This window comes from Oncorhynchus tshawytscha, unplaced genomic scaffold, assembly GCF_018296145.1.
Source record: "Oncorhynchus tshawytscha isolate Ot180627B unplaced genomic scaffold, Otsh_v2.0 Un_scaffold_4_pilon_pilon, whole genome shotgun sequence".
Lineage (NCBI taxonomy): Eukaryota > Metazoa > Chordata > Actinopteri > Salmoniformes > Salmonidae > Oncorhynchus > Oncorhynchus tshawytscha.
In genome coordinates this window covers 221,651-241,830 of record NW_024609834.1, presented here as the reverse complement: position 1 = coordinate 241,830, position 20,180 = coordinate 221,651, and the positions used below count along the sequence as shown (strand labels likewise).

Below are 20,180 nucleotides of genomic sequence, written 5' to 3'. Positions count from 1 at the left end.
CATGTCTTCACCAAAACTCCAAATAACAGTAATTAACTTCAAACATATTCGACAATGTGCCATTTCAAAGTTCATGTGGATGAATAACAAAACAAATATGTCAGGACACAGTACTTTATTCAATCCATCATTTGACAACACTCCACAAAATGATTTTCAAAGTGTTTAATATTGTGTTAGCACCCCAGAACTACACTGGGTTGCAGTGCTATACATGGTTGTTTCTTCACAGAATGTTGTCCAGAGTATGGTAAAGGAAAGTCTATGGATGTTATGAATAGAGCCCGTGGTTGCTTTGTAGGTCTCTATTTCAGCAGAGCCCCAATAAGGACTTGCTAATCATCACCCATTTCCACATCTTGTAACTTCTGCACCATCTTCTCCTCCATAACCTTGGCTTTGCCTGCATATGGGGGGAAAATTGATTAGCAAAATTCTATATTTCATTATTCAAAGTGGAATGAATGCCATCACCTAATTTCTCAAATTATATAAATATACATACATACAATGTAAAATACTAACAGCAACAAGGGAAATCGGTGAACTCACCTGCATGTGGGGCTTTGATGAGGTGAATGTTCTTCTTCACTTCGCTGATGGCTTCCTCCTTTTCCAACTGCTTGCCCTTCTTCAGTCTGATCAAGAAAGGGATAGAGGAAATATGGCAGAATCAATTTGAAAACAGTGCTTAAAGGCATATCAGACTCCAATACTTGGCGAAACTGGCCTTATGTTAGCCTAGTTATTTTCCTCTAACTCATAGTAATGTGTACTTAAAGTTTAACTCACTCTACGGAATACTAATATTACCATTATAAAGTTGGAAGTCCCATGCCTTCCTAGTGTGGCCAAGAATTTCAAATTGAACCAGGCTCTTATCTGTGGGAGGAAAGCTAGGGCTCACCTGTTGAAGATGAACTGTGCCTGTCGTTTCCGTTTTATTCCTTCCACCTTCCTCATTGCCTCCACTGAAAATGACAAAATTAGTTGGATTTAACAGATCAACAAGGTTATTAACAAAAACGTAGAAGTTAGCTACAGTTGTCTTGATGTTATGCTGTAGTAGTAACATACACCATCATGGAACATACAGTAACATTTGTCATGTAAATGTGTGGAGGGCATGATCTCAATCCTTCATGTGATTATTGACTTGAATGGAGTATGAAAACAATTGAAAGATGAAAGTGAGGGCAGGGATGTAATAAGTAAGAACCAAATGGGCCAAAGCAGAGGCACCTATCAGGGGTGTATTCATTACACCCGATTCTGTTGCAAAATGTTAATTAAGTCTATCAGAAACTGTTTACTCCAAGCGGAATACGATTTGCAACTAAAACTAGAATTTATATTGGACAAATTCAGGTAGGTCCATCCTGGTTTCATTATTTTTGTTTGGTTCTTAAAACGGTAAACTGTTTCCATGGCAAGAAGTACTGAATACAGCGCTGACTTGTCCAATAAGAAACACAAATTTTCATTGCAAAACGTTTCACTACAGTTTGCACTAATAAATACACCCTTGGACTTTAGCCATAACAAGTACCTGTCTTGCTCCACAATTCCCTCTGGTACTTGACGGCCACATTTCTGCGCTTCTCGAACTCCAAGCAGTTATCCTGTGTTGGAAATTATTCAGTAAGAGACTCAAAGGGCAAAACGTTTATGATGGTTAATCATATCACATTCTACAACTTGCATGGGTGAATGTGGGAACTCACCACTGTCAATTCCTTGCCAGATGCTTTCCTGAAAGCCTTGGTCCATCTGGTCTTTCTTGGGTTACGCTTCTTCTTGAAGTTTTTGAGGCATTTTGATTTACAAAACCTGAACGTCTGAGAAGACATTTTAGTCATTACTTAATTTATACACATGGTAGCAGCAACACGAACTGTTCTATGTCTGGTCATGGAGAGACCCCCTCAATGTACAGGAAACACTACTACAGCTTTAGCAAAGCCAATATCTCCTTCACTGCCGAGTGAGACAGACTTCACTTGGCAACAATAACAGGCCTGGCTGGCTATGAAACTGCACTCAAACGTTGAAAGACAGCTAAGAGGTGAAAAACAAATAGGTTATCTATGGCATAGTTGGGCACCTGGGCTTATACTGTCTGATGTTACATAGCTACAGACATTTGGAAGAAAAAAAAACCCATCCCAACTGACAAAACTAGCTACAGTAGGAAGTTAGCAAAACAGCTAACATATTAGCATGGAAGCCATCAATCCAGAAAGTAGGACACAAAAAAAAAAAAAACATACCTTGCAATCGTTCCGCACAAACATCGTACCGTGCCCAGGATACACGGGTCCAGAACAAAAGTAACATTTTTCAATTCGCATCGTTAGATTTCTGTATTATTTAATACCCATGTGTTATCCCTGGTGGAATGCGAGTGGCATGATTTTAAAAGGAAGTTACGAGGTACTATTTCCGGTAAATAAACATTTTCGTAATTTTATCGTTATAAACTGCCCCCTAGCGTGTAACTAGAGAAGTTTCTAAACCTTAATTTATAGCTTGGAAAATGTAGATTTGGTTTGTAAAAATATTTTCATTGTTACATATTGACTTGAACAAGATTGACACTAAATAAAGTTTGAGGTAGCCAAGGTGACAACTGAGACAGAGCTTTAATAAATAATAAAATATATTTATTTTCTGGAATAAAGGATATGGTTAACATATTTGACAAAAGTGTTTGACAGAATACAGCAGATTTAATGCACATTGTGTAACAAAATCAGCATTGATTTACGTGGAACCTCAAACATTTCTGATAGACCCAAGATCCCGACATCGTGATAAAAAGACCCCAAATGACTCTGCTACTCAGATACTACAGAGCAGACCTATACAATAAATCACTCTATTCACTACAGATTGCATGTGCTCAGGACTTTTACATTGTACAAGAATAAATGGAAGTGCATTGTCACAAAAATATCCTGTGTCAAAAAGTTAAATGTAATAAGGGTGGGTTCCCTTTAATACACAGGGAAGTGTTCAACTAATACAACTTTCAGTGGCTTCTCACAATTCTACTGGATCTTAGAAAGTAGTTACAATACACTTTTATGTTTCACAATGTAAAATGCATATAATATTATCTGAAATAACATAAAAGGCACTTAATTGACACGTGAATTGAGAGGCACCACTCCAAATGGCATAATCAAATTAACAAAACATAATGCTCTTGTACATTTGGCAGGGGTTAGTGGTTACTTTCAGCTTTGCACATCATAAACTTTCAGCTTTGCACCCCCCCCATCTTGACAAAACTTCCTATGACACCATTGATTTACAAATGTTACATGCCTTTCATCACATGCCATACAGCCCAGTCCTACCAGAACATCACTGAAGGTGTAACCACTATCTGTATGTGGACCCTAACAAGCACATTTGCCCTTCTCCTGGGTCTTGGGCTCTGTGATGTCTGTGTGACCACTGTGTCCGTTGGATCGCACGGTTCCATCAGGGATCCAGGACTTGTCCACACAGCGCTCCATCCTCTTCATGATGAGGTCCAGCAGGACATCCACAGCCTGGCTAACAAACTGCCCATTAGCTGCACTTGTCTCAAAGTAAGGGATTCTGCACAGAAAGGAGAGCAACACATAAGATCAACATTGACTGATACGTCTCTGAATGAGGCAAACTATCTACCTACAACCTGAATAAGTTTGGATCTAACTGAAAGCTTTACACTAAGACAGAATATAGTTCTCAGCAGTTGAAAAGAAATCAAGGTTGACATTTTTTATTGTTTGGGTGCCCTTTGTTTTTCGTCATGAAACATGCACTTGTGCTATAGCGGTGGAAGATGCATCTTTGAAATAGTAGAGGATCAAGGCTCTCTAAAAACCACATTGGATTTCAGACTGGTGGATCCATCGGTTCACATAACATAAACAAATATGAACACTAACTACCACGACAACTCAATATGATGTGCGTCTGGAAGATAGACTTCAGACTCTTCTGTTGAGTTAGGAGATTCAGATGGCCATCTGTATAATATTCAGCAATAACATTATTAATGGGCTATCTAAATCTGATTACCCATCCTAAAACGTTAAATTTGTTGTCACTTAGATATTTTCCACACACAAGATGGCCCACAAGATGGCCATTCAGCTCACCATAACAGCTTTTGAACATAACATGATCATAACTCTAAGCACTGGGGGCTCTATTTTCGTCTGGCCTTAAGCTCGTGCAATTGTCAAAACGCACGCTCGTTTGCAATTTAGACCTGTTAAAGCCGGTGCTGTTCTATTTTCAAACCCTAGTGCCAGGATTGGTAATTTACCTGTCGTATGAGCACGCTTGCGATGAGGTGGGAGAGGTGGCAATATCCAAGTTGTGTCCTTAAAAACGTGCGCCAAAGTGGCAATTTCAGTATGCACTGGTGGAGATATTTAAGACCAACCAAAAGCTGACCGTAGCTCATTTTATTTACCTTTATTTAACTAGGCAAGTCAGTCAAGAACAAATTCTTATTTTCATTGACAGCCAAGGAACAGTGGGTTAACTGCCTGTTCAGGGGCAGAACGACAGATTTGTACCTTGTCAGCTCGAGGATTTGAACTTGCAACCTTTCGGTTACTAGTCCAACGTTCTAACCACTACGACTACCCTGCCGCCCCCGGTTGGATACGGCATGGATTTTGACACCGGAAGCGCAGCCTATCCAGCAGTGACGCCCATATGCACATGGAACAAGAGATATGTGCTTTTTTAGTGTTCCCCATATACTTTTTGTATTTATTTGCTGTTACTCTCAAAAAAGACACCCCTCCAAATGTATTTAAACGATTCCGTCCTATTATGCAGTATCAATGGTAGGCCTAGGATGTATTTTTCTTATTGAGAATGTGCCTCACACAAACAATACAATTTAAGGCAGACTATTTTTTAAGTGTGATATCTAAAAGGCCTATACTGATTGAAGCCAATTATAACAATGTTGACTGTCAACACTCCAGACAGAGCAAATACTGGATGTTTTTTCCCCCCCTGTTGTTATCACTTTTTACTGTAGCCTATGCTATTGAATAAACTCTATTATCAATCTACAATAGTCTAGGACAGAATATTCCATGCCCCCAGCCAAATTGAAGTTGATGACAATGCAAAGACCTTCAATAACCTATAGAACTTGCGACAAACACATGCAACATTGATTGGCCAGTGAGTGGTCAAGTCCTCTTCCCACCTACTTGTTTAAATGTGTAATTTCAGGCCACAAGCAGGATACTTTATATATATATGTGTGTAAATATTTGCCTTTCCAGAAGGACCAACCTAGCCTAACGTTTAGTATCGTTCAAGATTCCCCTGCACAGCCTTGAGTAAACACACATCAGCCACTTCCTTCTTGGCAAATGTTTCAGGGAGGGTTAGTCATAGGTAAGGGACACATACCCATACTTCTCTGCCAACTCACGGGCCTCATCTTCACGGACTGCCCTCTGCTCCTGCAGGTCACACTTGTTGCCACAGAGAACAACATCTGGATTCTCGCAGTAAGCATGCATCTGTAATTGACCTGAAAAAGAGAATAAGCCCGTCATCAGCCCACTAGTCGTGATTGAAAGATATTGGTTAAGACACTGCACATTTCTTTGGAAGTCAACATGAGATTGTACATGTAGATTCTGACAACCACAGAAGACTTACTCATCCAATTTCTGACATTAAGGAAACTCTGCTCATTGGTGAGGTCAAAGAGGAGGAGGAAGCCCATCGCATCTCGGAAGAAAGCTGTTGTCAAACTCCGAAACCTGACACAACACAAGAAAAAACACATTGTACAGAGTTTAATTCAGCTTGGAGAAAGTAAGCATTTGAAAGCTGCCAACAACTACCCAAGAGCCAGTGAGGGCTTGAGCAAGAGTGTCAGTGAGAGATGAGTTTTGGATTGGCTTACCTCTCCTGCCCTGCCGTGTCCCACAGCTGAACATGAATCCTCTGTCCTCTGCCTGCTGCCCCTTCTGGACCATTTGATTTGTATACCTGTCAGACAGAGAGAGAGTTATTATACCCATATAAAGCAGTGTGAGGTCACTCTGGCTATGAGGCCCTAAAAATATACGTTCCTATTGGTCATCCTACATATACTATCTTGCAACCCAAAGTGAACCTAAATATTTAGATGGAAAATGTTTGCCCTGATAATCTCTATAATATACACAGCATGAGTGATTATGCTTAAATGACCCTGGTGTTTGGTTATGTGGTGTGAAGTGTTTATTTTCTAGGAGGGTGCTGCTGAACTCAAGTGATGTCATCTTTTCCTGGTCTGGGAGTTCCTCAGATTCCTAAAAAAATAACAGAGTTCTACCGCTCTCTCTTTTGCACTATGAGGAGTAATGCTTTTAAAGTTACTACTTACTTTTCATGGTCAACAGTAAACCTGCACTACAAAAACGTTCACATGGAATGGAATAATTGGCTATTTCAAATGTTAACTCTTTCAACAAAGCAGCATACTAATTAGTCATTACGGGTGGTAGAGGAGTACCTGTATGTGAACAATAAAATGAATGGTTCTCTCTCTCTCAAATTGTGTGACTAAGGCAATCAACTTACCACTCGTTTTTCTCTGAAATCAATGCCCACTGTAGTGATGAATTTGGAGTTAAACTTTTTGTCTGTGTACTGGTACAGAAAGCTGGTTTTCCCCACTCCAGAATCACCAAGGGCTAGGAATTTGATGAGGTAATCATAGTCCCCATCAGACATTGTGAGTGCTTATTTCAGACCTGAAAACCAGACAACACCAAACATTGAAGAAAGCAATGTAAGAACTGTGCACAACCGAGACTGTAGATAATAATTTGTAAACTACACTACATACTTACAAAAGTATGTTGACACCCCTTCAAATATGTGGATACAGCCATTTCAGCCACCCCCTTTGTTGACAGGTGTATAAAAATCAAGCACACAGCCATGCAATCTCCATAAACAAACATTGGCAGTAGAATGGCCTTACTGAAGAGCTCAGTGACTTTCAACATGAACCCGTCATAGGATGCCACCTTTCCAACAAGTCAGTTCGTCATATTTCTGCCCTGCTAGAGCTGCCCGGTCAACTGTAAGTGCTGTAATTGTGAAGTGGAAACACCTAGGAGCAACAATGACTCAGCCGTGAAGTGGTAGGCCACACGAGCTCAAAGAACGGGACCGTAAAAATAGTCTGTCCTTGTAACACTCATTACCGAGTTCCAAACTGTCTCTGGAAGCAACGTCGGGAGCTTCATGAAATGGGTTTCCATGGCCGAGCAGCCGCACACAAGCCTAAGATCACATTGCGCAATGTCAAGCTTCAGCTGGAGTGGTGTACAGCTCATCGCCATTGGACTCAAACACATTCTCTGGAGTGATGAATCAAGCTTCACCATCTGGCAGTCCGTCGGACGAATACGGGTTTGGCGGATGCCAGGAGAACGCTACCTGCCCCAATGCATAGGTCCAAATGTAAACGTTTGGTGGCGGAGTAATAATGTTCTGGGGTTGTTTTTCATGGATTGGGCTATGTCCCTTAGTTCCAGTGAGGGGAAATCTTAACGCTACAGTTTACGATGACATTCTAGACGATTCTGTGGTTCCAACTTTGTGGCAACTGTTTGGGTAAGGCTCTTCCTTTTTGAGTATGACAATGCCCTTGTGTATAAAGTGAGGTCCATACAGAAATGGTTTGTCAAGATCGTGTGTGGAAGAACTTGACTGGCCTGTACAGACCCATGACCTAAACCCCATCGAACACCTTTGGGATGAATTGGAACGCCGACTGAGCCAGGCCTAATCACCCAACATCAGTGCCTGACCTCACTAATGCTCTGCTGGCTGAATGGAAGCAAGTCCCTGTAGCAATGTTCCAAAAAGGAAAGCCTTCCCAGAAGAGTGGAGGCTGTTATAACAGCAAAGGGGGGGTCAACTCCATATTAATGCCCAAGATTTTGGTTCCCAGTGCCTTACGCTACCATGGTTGAGTGCCTGCGAAATAGTTGACCCGAGGACAAAGGTTTTAGAGCTATGTTGGTGACAGACACACCGCTCTGTCTTGAGAGTCTAGCCTATAGCTCTCATGGTCATGTAAGTATGTTGACATAGTAACATGAAACACAAATGTTTTATGTGAAATTAAACTACATTTGCCACCACGCATGTTCAGTAAGGAAATACTCAAACTAGATCCTGCTATAACCTCATCTGCAGTGAACTTTTACCTGTTTACTTGGTAAAAGTGGATAATCTCCTATTTGGAGCAACTGTTACAGATTGAAACTCTACACGAGAGGATTAATTGGGGTTAATTAGGCAAATAAGACTAAGAATTACGCAATTGATCAACAGCCTGTAAAAATTCACAAGAAAAACAAGTTCTTCCATAGAGTTGACAAAATTTTGTTCAATTTGTATTGAGCGTTGTCTGGGCATCTGGAATTTTCACTGGCATGATTGGTCCTGGTCCATAAATAGTTTATGTAAATAAATCAGAATTAATCAATGTGTTTTTTTTCTAGATACAAAATATGTATTACACAAAGCTATAGTGCCATTCATTACTACAGAGTTATTATATCATAGCTAGAAAGTTGAGGCCTGTGAATGAGAAAGAATGTGGTGGACACAAAATGAACTGAACACAGATATCCATCAAATGATATTCAAGAGAACAAGCTGGATGTGATTCCCACTGAAAGCAGTCCATCATATGACCAAGGTATGAAAAGGAATTATTTCACTCTGTCCAGCACTAAAACTCTCATCCTGAGCAAAATCAAGTTCTGTGATGAACACACTGTGACTGGACTAGCGGCACCCCATCTTCAGCCTCTCTGAGCTGTTCCCCAGTGGGAAATGGAATAGGCAGGCTTACATTCTAAAGGCTTGTATATGGACCGACTTGTTCACCGCACAACTGCACAGTACTACCTGCACACAATAATCGATTGACCTCGTCAAGCAAAAGACACAGTCAACTGTGTTATTGTACAAGTAAATTATATGTCTCAAATCTCTTGGTCGCCAGGCAGTTCATGCTGGTATAAGTGTACACCATCTGACCAGCAGGGACACATTTACAGAGGCTTTCTCTAGAGAAACAGGCCCCCAGGCTTGTGGGCAGCCCTGCTCTTTCATAGGTTAGGCTCACTGAGGCGGCACCAGTCGCCCCCAATGGTAATCAGATTAACTGTAAAGGTTCATGTGAAAGCAGGCTGCTACAGAGGATGCTAATCATGTAGGCCAAAGACTTAAAGTCCCTAGTGAAAGTCTACAGGCACCTTGCACTGTCTTCACAATTAGCTGCCTTAAAAAAAAATTCTAAGAAGGAATAACAAATGTTTAAAACATCTTACCGGTCTATAGAACCTACTCCACATTCTCAAAGTGAAAGAAGAATTATAACTGTACCAACTCAATAAAAAACATGGGGACATGGTCATGGTAGCCAAGAAAAAGGCCTGCCCAGCATTTTTATACATGATCCTAAGCATGATGGGATGTTAATTGCTTAATTATCTCAGGAACCACACCTGTGTAGAATCATCTGCGTTCAATAGTTTGTATCCCTTATTTACACAAGTGTTTTCATTATTTTGGCAGTTACCTGTATGTTGCCATAAGAGTTGGGTAAAGTTGGTAGAATCTTATTCACAGCTGTAACGGCAGCCAAAGGGACTTCAGCCAAGCATTAACTCTGGTGTGTGAAGACATACACAATCAATACATATTTTTTTACAATTAGGAAAATGTCTAATCATTTGTATTTACTTTAAAAACGTGGAAAAGATTGTGTAGAATCTAATTTAATTCCTTTAATTTTAAGGCTGCAAAATGTGAAGACTGTGCAAGGGGTGTGTAGACTTTCACAAGGCACTGTATCATTGAACTGCCTATCCTTCCCTAAGCTACAGCCTGTAGAGAATGAACAAGAACAGCCTAAATTACATATGTATCTAATTATGCTAAATTCATTTTTTACTGAAAAAATAAATAAATTGAATAGTGGGATAACAAGTAGTAGGCTTGGTAAAATAGGTAGCATAGGACAAAGAAAGTGGTTTAAAAAGAAATGTCATGAGACTAATCTTATCACAGCTTCTACAATGATTACATGTGTTGCAGATGAGCAGCAAAATAAGGTTGTTTGAGGAAGCCCACTATAGTGACTGCAGTATAAAATATTTTAAGGTGTGAAATACAACCTTGCAAGTTAGACAGAGCATCTTGAGTAGGCTTCCTGCACTTATTTTTGAGTGAAATCACAGCTATGCACTGACTGGCTAGTTCTACCTCACTGCCTGTCACTGATATCAGGTAAACATTCATTCAGAATCCCTACACATTTGTTCATGAATTTATTCATGCATCACAAATGATTTGACTCACATCGCTGCGCCTGCCCATTTCTAAAACAGAAGATCCAAACTGAGCTCGTACACAAACAAGGATCAGCTAAAGTCCTCTTCCCAAAAGGTGTTTTTGTATGTTTACTTTCAAACCTAAACTTCAAATGAAAGTGATTGAAAGAGGAGGCTTTAGGCAAAGCCCTGTTCTCTGGTGGTGTGAATTTCACACTAGTTGGAGGAAGGGAAACTCAGATTGTGCCAGCAAGTAGAACAAAAGCCTTTCAGACATTCTTAGAGCAGTAGAGCTGAAGTACCCACCCTGGGCAGTTGGCCAACTATAATGGCGAACTCCTCGAAGAAGGAGGCGGATATGCAGATGACATGAACTTAAACTACACAAGATGAAGGGTGTTGCAGCACCACAATACTACAGCACTCATCTCAGATATGTCTTGACAGAATGACTTGCCAATATGCATCTGAAATATCATCAGGTTTCATCATGTTCAGGGCTGGAAGCACTATTTTGTAACATTCTGAGTATGAATATGTTTTATTTTTCTGTAAGTGAAGAGACATTATTCTGATGATGATGAGAAATGGTTAACAGATTATTATGGGCAGCGGGTATCCTAGTGGTTTAGAGCATTGGTCCAGTAACTGAAAGGTTGCTAGTTTGAAGACATTTAAGCCTTATTGTTCCAGGGGCGTTGGACAATGGTGACCCTGGCCGTGACCCCACTCTCCAAGGGTGTCTCAGGTGGAGTTGGGATATTTAAAAACACACCTGTACATGTGTGAAATAGGACCAAAAATATTATTTGATTATGTTTGCGGTCATCATTAGAAACATTTCAGACAACACACGCAGGCGCAGACACACAGAAGAAGAAAACAATTGATTAGCTGACACAAACCCTACATGAAACATAAAACAACATCTAATAACCCCCAACTCAGTTGATCATCATGTGGTTGTCGTGACTGGTCATGTTTTACTCCATCAATGACCCTGTTTACTACCATATCTCCCAGTTTGTTCACAAGCTCAATTGCTCAAATCTCAGATTAGACAGACGTCTATCTCTGAATAGCTGACAGATGTAAAGTTAACTAAAGACAATCTAAAAGTTAATTTAGAATAAATTGGTTTATCATGTCCAGAATGTGTTTAAACCTTGAGAAAATAAAAATGTATTAACACAAAGACATACACCTAATTAAAAACGTTTCCATTTTTAGTTTGGTCTGAGCTGATGTTTTTAATGCATGGCATGTCTCCAGACAAAATGCCAGACTGGTATCCCTAAGATACTAAGATACCATACCAAGTTAGTGAGGTAGACACCTTGTGATGTTTCACCAGCCAAATGGATGCAGGTTTATGGATAGATAAACCTAGATAAATGTAGCCAATACAAGGGTTGTAATTATGAGGTCTCATTACACTTGAACAGTTTCCCTCTACATTACTCCTTCCACTGGAACAAAGACTCAGGGAAAACGATTAAATACTGTAAGGTGTGCTACGTTCAACTCTGATCACGTCACCTTGTTTTTATATATTATTATGAGAAAAACTATTTGCTAGTTCAAATTGGCATAGACCTGTGTAGGTTATATAAGCCTACTATACCAAATGGTATTGCGCTCTCAAACTGTGATCAAATAAATAATTCAATTGATACACAAGACACCGTAGAGAAAGCCACGTGTACCACCAGGAGATAAGTCTTACCTTTCTCACTGATGCCAGAATGCTTTGCTTATAAACCTTTCCTACAGTCAAGTTGCATCATGGGTGGAATGTTATTAATATTTTTCATAATGAATAAACATTTTAAACAATTAACACCGAAATCCGATTGTTTCTATGTCAGACGGTTTTGTTATCAGTCTTTATATATCAGTCTTCTGTGATGTATAGAAAGTATAATATTGGGAAGCAAACTCAACATATGAACTCTATAACGTTATCTGACATGGTACAAGTCTCTTATTTTTGAAAGCCCATAACCATGTGTGTGAGGTGTACTAATTTGTTTTAAAGTAGATTTGTTTGACTACCAAGAAACACTTGTGACCCTGATTTAGCCCACTGCAGTATAAGGTTCAAACTAATGTGATCAGGAAAATTTTACAGGAAAATGTTACTTCGATTCCCAATGAAAGTGTAGCATTCCTACCCTATTAAAAATCTGTTATGGCTGCGATCCCTGTACTTAAATACAGGCTACACGTAGCCTATGCTGTGTTACAACGTAGGTGTATCCAATTTAAGAGTTCACTTCAAGACAACTATAAAAGCGGACACATCGCATTGTGTAAAAACACACAACAAAATGTAATTGCACTTTCAATAGCACTGGCTTCAAGTAGGCCTAGTAAAAGTGAGCAGGAAATAACTTCGTTTCACTGCAGCCTCAGCTCAGTGGAAATGCAGGTGGCCGTTATACGATAAAGTAACCCCGTCCTGAAAAAAAATGTAACATGTTGCACTTATAGCGGTCGATAGAAACAAGTCCGCTAAACAGTTCCATATGCCGAGACATTTATTACGCTAACTTTATTTCGAGAAATTCAACTTACCAGTGTATGTGCGTCACTTTCTTATTGGTGTTTCGTGTAGAAGCGCCCTCTCAAAAGCGATGACAATTGGTTGATTAACAACAACAAAAAACTCACAAAATTGGGTTTACAAAATCCTTTCGATCCATTTGTTGCATTAACCCTCTTCACAATCAATGTAACATCACTTCCCGTCCAGTTGCAGTGAGCCAGCCCCTCCCTCTTTCGCCAAACGGTAATAGACCTCAAGTGGGAGTTCCGAACGCAAAACGACCCTTCCCGCACAGGAGTATTCTTTTGGAACTACGCTTCGATCACACCCACAGGGTCATTGCATTTTGGTACACCAGAATTACATTATTTTCCAATGAAACGCTGCGTTTGCCTTGCAGAGACAGTTGCAGTGCATACATTGGATTTATCTAACGTACACGTCAAAGGCTTGACAGAAATTGTAGCAGAAGGTGAATGTTGAACTGTTGTTGCATACATATCCTGATGATGCTGCATACTATTTTGCGCAAAACACTGTCGGTGTGTTCTAAGCATTTACTCCCCAACCCTGTGCGTCACTTCGAACACACCAACAGGTCATTGCCAAAGTAGTTTGCAGCATCATATGGATATGTATGCAACAAAAATTCAACATTCACCTTCTGCTACCATTTCTGTCAAGCCGTTTACACATACATTTTGACGCATATGTTGATATATCCAATTTATGCACCACACCGAACGCACTGCAACTGCCTCTGCAACGCAGTGCTGCAAGGCAAACGCACCGTTTCATTTGAAAATAATGATGTAATTCTGGTGTACCAAAATGCAATAAAGCTGTCTGTGTGACCGAAGCCTAACAAATGACAAGTAATCCGTTACAAATTTACGTTTGTTCCACCTGAGCGAATCTGACCACAAGTCAGAGACCACTATGATGACACACCAAATGTGTTTCATGTATCGCGGGAAAAGAGCAGGAATAGGCTTTTGTAGGCTAAAGTCCAAACTATGTCTTCCAAAGGTGCGACTGCTGTCGGCATTCAAAGATGATCCAATTTGAATAAACACTTGGAGGTAAGGATGACAGCAGTGGTGTAGTCTACGGCGATCACTTATTGATATCTACATAGCACATTGATGTGAATCACACTGCTGCTCTCTCATTTAGCTATTTGCGCCTTACATATTGTGGTTGTTGTGGATAGTTGTAAACAAATCTAAATGTGTATTTGAACCCAATAATGGTGGAATTCAAGAAGTTGCCTATCAATCATTGTTTTTGAAACCAGTGGACAGCCAGTGTAAAATGCACTCTTGCGACAGCTGCATAGTGCGGATCCAAGCCTATGGACTAAAAGTTTTTTATTTATTGCTCTATCTAATTCATGCTGATAAAACAATTAATTATCATAGGCCTAATGGACACATGCTCAAGCCTGCACACTTTTGATAGACTTAAAAGGGGCAATCTGTAGTTGCTACATCCATTTTTGGACTTAAATATATATTTTTGACCTTTATTTAACTAGGCAAGTCAGTTAAGAACAAATTCTTATTTTCAATGACGGCTTAGGAACAGTGGGTTAACTGCCTGTTCAGGGGCAGAACGACAGATTTGTACCTTGTCAGCTCAAGGATTTGAACTTGTAACCTTCCAGTTACTAGCCCAACACTCTAACCACTAGGCTACCCTGCACACATATCACAATTAATTCTTGAAGAATATCATTTATAAATGCCCCATGAGCTTAGTTTAACTGTCACACTCAATGAGAACCCAAAATATAAGCTTGTTTTACTCCAATGTTTGTAAACATTGCAAATGTAAACAAACACTGTTTAGCCTCATAACATAACATGGTTAAAACTATCATTTTTATTTATGGTCAGTCCGTGCATCCATAGCTCTGTCTATTAATCTGAGAGTGGTTACATTTCTCCAGATCCATCCCTCAGCTTTTTACCAAAAAAGAAGCAGGGCGACTGTTTTGTTATTGTTTCATCTGTCGATTTGCCCTTTAAACTGCTGCATATTATCAAGATAAAGTGTCACCAACAAAAAGGTAAACAATAGGCCTATTGCAACTGCAGCATATGGCATTCATTTTTCCCACGAAAATAGCACTTTTCAGTAGTGCTCAAAGCATGCCCTTCTAGGAGCGCAGATTTTCTTTTTCAACTCGAATCAATGAGCCCAATTTGGTTCATTTATACTTCCAAGTCCTATTCTTGAAGATCAAGGGGTATAACATTTATTGGAATGACTGGAATTCTGATAGACTTTGGTTTTTAATGTAAAGATACAATTTAATCGTATTATTATATGTAGTAGAAAGCGATGGGTTAGAAGAAGCCTACATAACCAACCCATAGAGTAAAATGTAACATCCATATATGGCCAGCTATGTAAACTTTAACATTGATTTATCCTGCAATAGATGTCGTTCAATTGGTAACATACATTTTCGTCTTCTTCTAATGCCTCTTAAGGGGAAAATAATCTTAAGCAGAATGGAATCAGATTATATTACTGAGTTTGGGTAATCTAAAAGTTACGTTACTGATTACAATTGGACAGTTAACTAGTAACTAACGGATTACATTTAGAAAGTAACTTACCCAACCCTGCTGACATTACTGGATTTGTGAGATCTTTCAGTAGCCGAAGGGATTTTATTTGACACTTAATTCACATGTCTAATTTACACACCAAACCACAAATCATCTGAAATGATTCCTTGATGGCCACTTCTGTTTAGGCCGCTGACTGTCCCACCTACACTTGTCCCACCTACACTTGCATCGTTGATCCTGGAAGAATAGAAGAGATTACCCAAAAACGTTGCCTTGTTTTGTCAAACTGATGTTGTACATTAAGTTTTTACAGGAAGCACACAAAGCTTTCTTCATGGGGCTCAATTGTGCTGTAGTTTTTTAAATCAAAATTTTAAATCACATGTGACATTACCAAGCTGCTACATATACAGAGAAGGAAATGTAAGCATTTGTAAAACATTGTGTGCATGATACAGCATTAGTGATGTAAACGCGAACCTCAGCTAGATACAGCATATGAATAATAATTACATGCATTGTTCTATGTCCCTGTGGTGTCAGATTATTTGTAACATGTGACATTGCAGAACTCTCCACTCATACTCAACCAGATCCTGCGCTACTACAATTACACGAATTTTTAAAAAAAATAAATAAAAAAACTTTATTTAACCAGGTAGGCAAGTTGAGAACAAGTTCTCATTTACAATTGCGACCTGGCCAAGATAAAGCAAAGCAGTTCGACACATACAACAACCTGCTAATTGGTTATCCCAACCTGCTGTGTAAATTCAAACCTGCCACAAAAAGTCAACTTTCACTTTCTAGCCATAGCTAGCTAGTGAGAGACAAAGGACACACAAATCTTATATTGATTTCATAATTTTTCTTGCTATAACATAACTCACCACGATATTTTATGAAGTGTGTGTAGACCAACACGTCTAGCAATTCCAACAATTAAACAACTAACGTTGAAAAGAAAGCAACATTTGGTTTGAGTACAAAGGTTAAACATCTACGGCGCTTGAAAGGGGACATGATAAACGACAAGAATAAACTTAAAATGCGATTTGGGACTTGTACGATTCATCACCATAAAATGCATATAATAACTTATTAAATCAATTATATGTTCTATAAGTGGTACAGATAACTTTACATCACCGATATGTAACACAATAATGATATCTTGACAATCGCATTTACTTTCCTAGGAAACGTCTGACGTCATCTACCTACGAGCACAAACACGGAACTAACGTGGATTTTGGTGCTGCTCGAATTAGCTACATTATATGTAGTTAGTTAGTTATAGTTTATCTAAGTAATGGAAAAGATTCGTGCACGCTTAAATATCGGAAGCAAAGCAGAGCCTGTTAAACTGAGGAAACGAAAATCCCAACTATATAGTAAAGAAGAAACATGTCCCCTTGATAATGGTACGGTATGTGCCCTGTTTGGTATAGCAGCTATCATATTCTAGCAGCAGACTGAGCAAATGTCAAACTGCTGTTGATGATAAAAGTAAGAATGGAAGTAAAGTTTACATTACTTATTTTGAAAGAGAAAAGCTAGTTTAGCTAGCTACATCAACATAAATAATGTGTTCTTGCCTAGTTAAATATATACAAATTAAATTGAAGTAGGCAACATGTGATCCAGGAGCATGCAATGGTACTTGCAGATTCAGAATGCTTGAGTCTTTCAAATGGCTAGTTTATAATGGATGTAATTACCAATGGACATCTAACACAGGCAGCCTAACTGGTGGAGAGATATCTGACGGGTTTTTGTTTTTTATTCTTCTCCTCAGGTGTATTGGGGGTCACTGTCTTCACTGTGGCATTTCGTCTCATCAACTGCTTCCTAGTCCAGACCAGCTTTGTCCCAGATGAATACTGGCAGTCCCTCGAAATCGCTCATCTTATGGTTTTTGAATATCCTTTCAACAAAAAAATCATAAAACTTTAAGCAGTACCCTTCTAATAACCTTTTTGTGGACAAGTCTGTGTATTTTGCTAAATCCTTAATAACTTCACCTATGGCTATTTGACGTGGGAGTGGACAGCAGGTATAAGAGGGTTCTCCTACCCTCTCTTCTTTGCAGCTATATATAAGATTTTGCACTTCTTCACCTATGACGCAGTTCAACTCTTGGTAAGTCATATTGAGTACATCTTCATCTTTTGTAGCAATTTATAGTGCTGATGTGAAATGCATTGCATGTGACCCCATTGTCAATCTGTACAGTATATATTGTGGATTCTGCAGGTATGGCTACCTCGAGTTGTGCAGGCACTGCTTTCTGCACTGGCTGATATTAAACTCTACTGTCTTATCCAATCACTGGAGCATTCTGACGTTGCCAAATGGACGGTAAAAACAACATGGACTACTTTGTTTCTCATAACCTTTTCACTTATTCCAATCCTGGGTAATGTGGGCTGAAACCATGTGACAAAGCCTCTTTCTCTCTTTTTCTTACTAGTACCTCTGCCAGCTCTGTTCTTGGTTCACATGGTACTGCTGCACCAGGACCCTGACCAACACCATGGAGACCACACTCACAACTCTGGCTCTCTATTATTATCCTCTGCCTGGCTCTAAAACACACAGCAGGTTGGACCTACACCTCTACACAACTCAAACATAAAACCATTTCACTTCCTGTGCATCTATAAGTATTTCCCACTACACGGCAAGTTACAAAATACCTTTACAAAAATGATACCTTTTAATGACGCTCCATTAATAACATTCTGTTTAAAACAGATTTTGCTTGTTTTCTTTCGCAGTACAAAATATTTGATCCTGGTTGCCTTGGCAGTCATTGTTCGTCCAACAGCCTTGATTGTGTGGCTTCCTCTGTTGGTTTACCACTTCTGGCAGGAAGATAACAAGCTGAAACTCATAACTCACCTTTGCCTTCCCATTGGGTGAGTGCTTTGATTTGAGAAAGACCATTGTGCCTCAGCTGCAGAGTGAGGTTTACATGCCATACATAATTAATGTATTCTTCAATTATTGAATGAGCCTCTCCTTCATATAGGGCTTTAACTCTTGGGCTTTCGACAATGATTGACTGCATTTTCTATGGAAAGGTAGGAAAAGCATTGTTTAAAAAATAATAAAGTAAAGGTAATTATAAATCACAAGCTGTAATGTCTGTGTTAATTAACACAATTTCCTTAAACCATTTCCTCTTGCAGTGGACCCTGGTGCAGTACAACTTCCTTAAGTTTAATGTTTTTCACAACGTGGCTGAGTTCTATGGCTCTCATCCATGGCACTGGTACTTTACTCAGGGTTTTGTGGTCGTCATTGGCCCTCATCTTCCTTTCTTCCTGTATGGATGCACACTGGCTTCAAAAAGATACAGAATCATGTTAATAACAATAGTCTGGACAGTAATGGTTTACAGGTATGGCCTTTTTCTTTTATCTTTCTGTGTTGTGTAAAATGCACTTACTGTAATTTATGGGCCAATAAGATCTTTGTTAGACCATTCAAATCATAGGGAATTTCAGAATTTGCACGTATTTCTTCTCAATGCAGTTGTCTTGCGCACAAGGAGTTCAGATTCATCTACCCTGTTTTGCCTTTCTGCATGGTATTTTGTGGTGAGTGCTAACATTTCCTGAAAGATTCCAATGACTGCAAGTAACAAGCAATGTAGTCATACCCTATACACAATCCTCGTTTATTGCAGGGATAGCTTTGGTGAATCTGAGAACCTGGAGACGGCCTGCCGCATGTGCCTTATTGGTCTCCAACCTAGTCCCAGCCCTGTACACAGGACTGCTTCACCAGCGAGGCACACTGGATGTTATGGGTCACCTCCAGACCCTGTGTGACGACAGAGATCCTTCAACACCTCCACTGCCTGAAGTCCTCTTTCTAATGCCCTGTCACTCTACACCTTTCTACAGGTAGGCAGTAAAAAAAAATTGGCTTATTTACTAATGGTCCTTTTGCATGAGTAAGAACTGTGACAAGCTTATAGCTGAGGCAGTGCAGTAAATAATCAATATACATTATTTTTGTAGTCACATCCACTGTCCAATGAAGATGCGTTTCCTAGAATGTCCACCAGATCTCACAGGAGACAAGCGCTATGTCGATGAAGCTGAGAGATTCTTCGCTGATCCTCATCATTGGTTGAGGACCTCATTTCCTTATAAGTCAATGCTGCCAACCCACCTCGTGTTCTTTGATGTTTTGGAAATGGTTAGATACTCTGCATTTTGTAATTCAAGACTAATAATGACTAATGGCTCCTTCACTGTTACAATAATTTGTATTATCTTTTTCTGTTCTCAGGAGCTCTCTGCATTCTTGGACAGGAATAGATTTATGAGAAGTAGAGAAATATTCCACACTCACGTTCCTGAAGGCCGAGTTGGAAAAAGCGTCCTAGTTTATCAAAGGCACTGAAGAGAATGAGAATACATTTTTAAGAAGCAAAGATTTTCCCCATACTCATGTATCTCAAGGACAAGTTTGAAGAAGGATCCTAGTTTACAAAATGCACTGAACAGAACCATCTTGACCATTGGCACGAGCCATTGGGAAGTTAATCAAAATGAATCTGTATTGTAAAGGAATAAATTATAATTAAAACTGAACAGATTGGCTAAGTTTTGCATTATTTTCAGTGTTTAAAAGATCAGACAG

At 39.5% G+C, this 20,180-nt stretch overlaps 3 protein-coding genes across 11 annotated transcripts; 1 reads left to right on the top strand and 2 right to left on the bottom strand.

Annotated features, from left to right (window-relative positions):
* Positions 1–100: 100 nt before the first annotated feature.
* On the bottom strand, positions 101–2,430 carry LOC112249230 (probable ribosome biogenesis protein RLP24). Its single transcript, XM_024419027.2, has 6 exons — positions 2,271–2,430; positions 1,725–1,838; positions 1,550–1,622; positions 908–971; positions 553–638; positions 101–403 (listed from the first exon to the last, which is right to left on the bottom strand). Exons 1-6 carry the CDS (start codon positions 2,349–2,351, stop codon positions 336–338), a joined length of 486 nt encoding a protein of 161 aa, XP_024274795.1. The 5' UTR covers positions 2,352–2,430; the 3' UTR covers positions 101–335.
* Positions 2,431–2,641: 211 nt separating this feature from the next.
* On the bottom strand, positions 2,642–16,524 carry LOC112249226 (ras-related protein Rab-27A). Of its 4 annotated transcripts, XM_024419022.2 has the most exons (7): positions 16,412–16,524; positions 15,567–15,758; positions 6,610–6,782; positions 5,948–6,033; positions 5,698–5,801; positions 5,443–5,566; positions 2,642–3,609 (listed from the first exon to the last, which is right to left on the bottom strand). In XM_024419022.2, exons 3-7 carry the CDS (start codon positions 6,760–6,762, stop codon positions 3,405–3,407), a joined length of 672 nt encoding a protein of 223 aa, XP_024274790.1. In that variant the 5' UTR covers positions 6,763–6,782; positions 15,567–15,758; positions 16,412–16,524; the 3' UTR covers positions 2,642–3,404. The 4 variants fall into 4 exon arrangements, with proteins under 4 accessions (XP_024274790.1, XP_024274791.1, XP_024274789.1 ...); XM_024419023.2 differs by lacking the exon at positions 15,567–15,758 and having other exon boundaries at positions 16,412–16,520; XM_024419021.2 differs by lacking the exons at positions 15,567–15,758; positions 16,412–16,524 and adding an exon at positions 12,969–13,178.
* Positions 13,902–20,131, top strand: pigb (phosphatidylinositol glycan anchor biosynthesis, class B). Of its 6 annotated transcripts, none has more exons than XM_042319655.1 (12): positions 13,902–14,021; positions 17,320–17,443; positions 17,546–17,663; positions 17,757–17,882; positions 17,995–18,125; positions 18,302–18,442; positions 18,556–18,607; positions 18,716–18,927; positions 19,062–19,126; positions 19,216–19,435; positions 19,553–19,733; positions 19,827–20,131. In XM_042319655.1, the coding sequence occupies exons 2-12, from the start codon at positions 17,433–17,435 to the stop codon at positions 19,938–19,940; spliced, it is 1,371 nt and encodes a 456-aa protein (XP_042175589.1). In that variant the 5' UTR covers positions 13,902–14,021; positions 17,320–17,432; the 3' UTR covers positions 19,941–20,131. The 6 variants fall into 6 exon arrangements, with proteins under 6 accessions (XP_042175589.1, XP_042175591.1, XP_042175587.1 ...); XM_042319653.1 differs by lacking the exon at positions 13,902–14,021 and adding an exon at positions 16,723–16,945; XM_024418972.2 differs by lacking the exon at positions 13,902–14,021 and adding an exon at positions 16,724–16,945 and having other exon boundaries at positions 17,778–17,882.
* The last annotated feature ends 49 nt before the right edge of the window (positions 20,132–20,180 follow it).

What these genes read in the sequence shown, in the direction of transcription:
- pigb (XM_042319653.1), top strand. Translation starts at nt 16,834, where the DNA reads ATGGAAAAGATTCGTGCACGCTTAAATATCGGAAGCAAAGCAGAGCCT. An exon ending in GCTCATCTTATGGTTTTTGA is followed by an intron (nt 17,444 to 17,545) that starts ATATCCTTTCAA and finishes TAATAACTTCAC; the next exon opens with CTATGGCTATTTGACGTGGG. An exon ending in TCTTTGATGTTTTGGAAATG is followed by an intron (nt 19,734 to 19,826) that starts GTTAGATACTCT and finishes TTCTGTTCTCAG; the next exon opens with GAGCTCTCTGCATTCTTGGA.
- LOC112249230 (XM_024419027.2), bottom strand. Translation starts at nt 2,351, where the DNA reads ATGCGAATTGAAAAATGTTACTTTTGTTCTGGACCCGTGTATCCTGGG. An exon ending in CTGGCAAGGAATTGACAGTG is followed by an intron (nt 1,623 to 1,724) that starts GTGAGTTCCCAC and finishes TTTCCAACACAG; the next exon opens with GATAACTGCTTGGAGTTCGA. An exon ending in CATCAAAGCCCCACATGCAG is followed by an intron (nt 404 to 552) that starts GTGAGTTCACCG and finishes CCCCATATGCAG; the next exon opens with GCAAAGCCAAGGTTATGGAG.
- LOC112249226 (XM_024419022.2), bottom strand. Translation starts at nt 6,762, where the DNA reads ATGTCTGATGGGGACTATGATTACCTCATCAAATTCCTAGCCCTTGGT. An exon ending in GACACGGCAGGGCAGGAGAG is followed by an intron (nt 5,802 to 5,947) that starts GTAAGCCAATCC and finishes GTGTTGTGTCAG; the next exon opens with GTTTCGGAGTTTGACAACAG. An exon ending in GAGTTGGCAGAGAAGTATGG is followed by an intron (nt 3,610 to 5,442) that starts GTATGTGTCCCT and finishes CTTTCTGTGCAG; the next exon opens with AATCCCTTACTTTGAGACAA.